General features: G+C 45.9%; 1 protein-coding gene across 2 annotated transcripts in view; it reads right to left on the bottom strand.

Annotated features, from left to right (window-relative positions):
- The window catches only part of PLAC8 (placenta specific 8), a 23669-nt gene that overhangs the window by 13633 nt on the left and 5617 nt on the right, over positions 1-4419 (bottom strand). The window contains exons 2-3 of one of the 2 annotated variants that reach the window (XM_003790037.3): positions 4030-4167; positions 384-508 (exon numbers count right to left, since the gene is read on the bottom strand). In XM_003790037.3, the coding sequence (XP_003790085.1) occupies positions 384-508; positions 4030-4138 (234 nt within the window). In that variant the 5' untranslated portion in view covers positions 4139-4167. Of the gene's footprint in view, positions 1-383; positions 509-4029; positions 4236-4419 lie in introns of those variants that run through there. The other variant, XM_012805336.2, reaches the window with a different exon arrangement.

The raw sequence follows: 4419 nt of genomic DNA, 5'->3' as shown, positions 1-4419 counted from the left end.
CGCCTCCCAAGTAGCTGGGACCACAGGCGCCCGCCACAACGCCCGGCTATTTTTTGGTTGCAGCCATCATTGTTGTTTGGCGGGCCCGGGCTGGATTTGAACCCACCACCTTAGGTGTATGTGGCTGGCACCTTAGCCACTTGAGCCACAGGCACCAAGCCGAGAGTTATTTATTTTCTGGGGTTTTGAACAGAAACCTAGGAGGGAGGTTCCATAACCAAAGGATCTATGGCTATAACTGACGACAAGGTTGCACATGCTAGGAAACTCTCACCAATCAAACTCACACTGTGATGGATGCCATGAAAATGGTCACCATGTTTATGACAGTTATTTTGAATATGGCTGCATATAGGATTGATACAGCAGTATAAGAGACTCACAGGGATGCCATAGCGGGTACGGTAGAGAGTCCTCATCGCGACACTTGTTCCACACAGACAGCATTCATTCATGTCAGCTGCAATTTGGCATCCAAGGCACATGAAACAAAATGTGCCGCAGAGACCTGGACACAGCAGACCACGGGTAAGCATTACTCCACTCTGCCCCACCACAGCTGAAAGTTAGTTTGCTTTCACGAACGGCAGTTCAAATCATGGGGGAACACCTTTTTATGTTTCTGTTTGGCTTTGCATCAGATTCTCCGCTCACCCTCAGATCACTTCAGGAACGAGTGCTCCTTGGAAAGTACGTGGTTCGTGTCACAGCACTGCCTTCATTCATTTACTCATTGATTGACTGAAACCTACCATATTCCAGACATCATTACCCTCAGTACTGACAATGCCCCTGAAGGAGCTAAGGAAAGCTGACCCCAAAATAGGATTCCTTGGTACAAAGATCATTTTCAGTGAAAAGGCCTTTTTTATTAGAAAGCATTGGCTTCTCTATAAAACCTGAGTAACCTGCCTGTGGCTCAAGCAGCTAAGGCACCAGCCACATACACCCGAGCTGGTGGGTTCGAATCCAGCCTGGGCCCGCCAAAAAACAACAATGGCTGCAACAAAAAATAGCTGGGCATTGTGGTGAGCACCTGTAGTCCCAGCTACTTGGGAGGTGGAAGCAGGAGAATTGCTTGAACCCAGGAGTTAGAGGTTGCTGTGAGCTGTGATGCCACAGCACTCTACCCAGGGTGACAGCTTGAGGCTCTGTCTCAAAAAAACCTGAGTAACGTGATTTAGAATCAGAAAAGAGACTTCTGGGGTGGTGCCTGTAGCTAAAGTGGCTAAGGCGCCAGCCACATACACCATAGCTAGTGGGTTCAAATCTAGCCTGGGCCTGTCAAACAATGACAACTATAAAAAAAAAAAAAAGCCAGGTGTTGTGGCAGGTGCCTGTAGTCCCAGCTACTTGGGAGGCTGAGGCAAGAGAATCACTTAAGCCCAGGAGTTGGAGGATGCTGTGAGCTGTGATGCCATGGCACTCTACCCAGGGGGACAGCTTGAGGCTCTGTCTCAAAAAAAAGAAAGAAAAGAAAGAAAAGGGACTTCTGGACTCCTTATCACAGGCTAATAGACCTGGCCCTAAGGTCATGTGAAGTACAATACCTGTCTCTCAGGTTAATCTACTAATCAATCTGTTGCCCTCCATCTATCCATCCCCCCTTAGCAACCATGTGCTGTATGGATACTTACCAGTTTCTCTCCCCCTTCCCTTCTAAAAGGCATCTTTAAAAGCCAGTATCACTGAAACTTCAGGAAATCATTCTTGTGGTCCCCCCATGTGCATGGTCTTTGGAAATAAACCTTTCTTTTATTAATCTACTATAACTGTAAGTTGATCTTTTCAGCGAACCAACCTAGGGGAAAGGAGCAAGTTTTCCCGGGACTCCCCTTCACCCCTGACTTAATTCTAGAGGGGAAGACAAATAATAGGAAAAGTTCTCCAACAGAAACCTGCTAGAGATGCCAAGCGTCACCCACAGAAATGGGGCCTACCTGGCTCTTAAGTAGAAAATGCTGTTTGAGCTGAATATCAAGGACAGGGCGCAGTGGCTCACGCTTGTAATCCTAGCACTCTGGGAAGCTGAGGCAGGTGGATTATCTGAGCTCACAGGTTTGAGACCATCCTGAGCAAGAGCAAGACCCTATCTCTAAAAGTAGCTGGGCATTGGCTCAGCACCTGTAGCTCAGTGGCCAGGCTGCCAGCCACATACACTGGAGCTGGCAGGTTCGAACCCGCGTGGGCCTGCCAAACAACGACAGCTACAACCAAAAAATAGCCGGGCATTGTGGTGGGCACTGTAGTCCCAGCTACTTGGGAGGCTGAGGCAAGAAATCGCTTAAGCCCAAGAGTTGGAGATTGCTGTGAGCTGTGACGCCACGGCACTGTATCAGGGCAACATAGTGAGACTTTGTCTCAAAAATAAATAAATAAAAAATAAAAATAGCTGGGCACTGTGGCAGGCACCTGTGGTCCCAGCTACTCAGTAGGCTGAGACAAGAGAATTGCTTGAAACTAAGAGTTTGAGGTTGCTGTGAGCTATGATACCACAGTACTCTACTACTCTATTGAGGTCGACAAAGTGAGACTCTATCTCAAAAGAAAAAACAAAACAGACAGTTAAGTGCTTTAAAGGTGGACAAAAGGTAAAACAGCCTCTCCGAGGTCCTTTGGCATGCCGGGCAAAGTTTGTTGGGTACAGCCAGTGCCCCAGGGTGGAATGGGGACTTAGCTGGGGGGTGGGGCAGGCTGAAGATCAGATGATGAAGAACCATGAGTGTTCGGGGTTGTCAGGAAGTCATGAGGAACCCCACTGCTGTGAAGCACTGAAGCTCATATTAGAACTTGTGTATAGATTTGGTTGGGTGGTGACTGTCACTTTGATTTGTAGAGATTGAACTACTGTCCTGAGAAGCTTCAGTAGTACCCAGATGATCTAGTAAGATAATGAAAGCAAATAAACAAACGTACTCACTCCATTCTCTAGGTAATTTTCCCTTTCTATGCTTCTCAGTGTGATTATTAACTTAATTCATTTCAAAGTTCAATTTCAAATGGCAATTTAAAGGTTCATGTATTTTCTTTCCTTGTCCAAGAACCCTGTGTGGACTGGAGGCAGGCAGACTTCAGAGCAAATTTTTTGTAGGTAGGTTTGTTTCTTAGTATTAAAACTAAGCACCTCCTTCCTCTCTGCAACCCCTAGCTCATCCCAAACTTCCCTTCCTCTGAGTTCACTTAGAAAGATTTCTAAGTGAGAAATCTCTTAGAAAGACCCCCACTTAGAGAGATCTTAAGATAAGAAAACAGTCAGAGATATTTTTCCCAATGGCAAGCTAATAGCCTTCAGAATTCTTCACTATCAGATGTGTAAAAAATCTAACTACATTGATTAAAATATATGTAAAAATTCTGTGAGCTCATTCTGAAACCATGGATGAAAACTATCCCAGGCACTGGACCTAATGGAACTATAAAACAGTGAGGAAAATTTACATGTAACATGAACAGTCTTTTTTAAAAAACCAAGTTAGACTTAATTTTTTTTTTTCTTTTTCAAGACAGTCTCACTTTGTTACCCCCGGTAGAATGCTGTGGCATCATAGCTCACAGCAACCTTAGACTCAAGCGATTTTCTTGCCTCAGCCACCTGAGTAGCTTGGACAACAGGCTTCCACCACAACAAACGCACAGGCTCAGGCTGGTCTGGAACTCAAGAGCTCAGGCAATCCACCTGCCTTGGTCTCCCAAAGGGGCTAGGATTACAGGTGTGAGCCATGGTGCCTAGTCTTAGACTTGAAAAAATTTTAAAGTAACATAGGTCTATTTATAATCATTAGGCCAGACCTGTTCATTGTTAGAATCAGTTAGCTCTTTAGCTGTGATCTTTACTCTAGAATTTGTTTATGTTTGAAGGGCTAGAGAAGAATAACTTATAATCAGCACAGAGCTTTTTTGGTTAACACTGGGTGCCTGTAGTAAGTTATAAACTTCTACTACACAGTCAGGAAGCAATAAGGGAAGGATATGGTCACTGGCAATTCACCTCATTATCAATTATGGGGACCATTTAACAGGACCACTTACAGACTCCGCAGTCACTGAAGCAATCACACATGCCCGTCTGCCAGTTGGAGTTTTGGGGTGCAGGGCCAAGTCCAGGCTGAGTCACAACGACCACAGGCTGAGTTTGCATCTCCAATGCAGGGTTTTAAATGCGATGATCTGAAAAGGAAAAAGTTGGTGTTGGCCCCTCAGGGTTGCGCCTGAAGGTCCTTTGTGGTGCCTGGCTGCACGGGCTTGTGAGGCAATTTAGAGGAAGTGGATGTTTGAAGAACAGAATTTCTATCTCCACCCCTCACAAGGCAGAGGCCCTGGGGGCAGGGGGGCTGGCATTCACTGAGCTGGTAAGGTGACAGTTGCTTCTCAGGCAGGAGCGGGACAGGGTTGCCTATGGCCTGTTTTTAGACAGGTACT

Source organism: Otolemur garnettii, unplaced genomic scaffold (assembly GCF_000181295.1).
Source record: "Otolemur garnettii isolate 467f Iridium unplaced genomic scaffold, OtoGar3 scaffold00039, whole genome shotgun sequence".
Taxonomy (NCBI): domain Eukaryota; kingdom Metazoa; phylum Chordata; class Mammalia; order Primates; family Galagidae; genus Otolemur; species Otolemur garnettii.
Note: the sequence above shows the minus strand (reverse complement) of the source record. Positions and strands in the feature narration are given on the sequence as shown.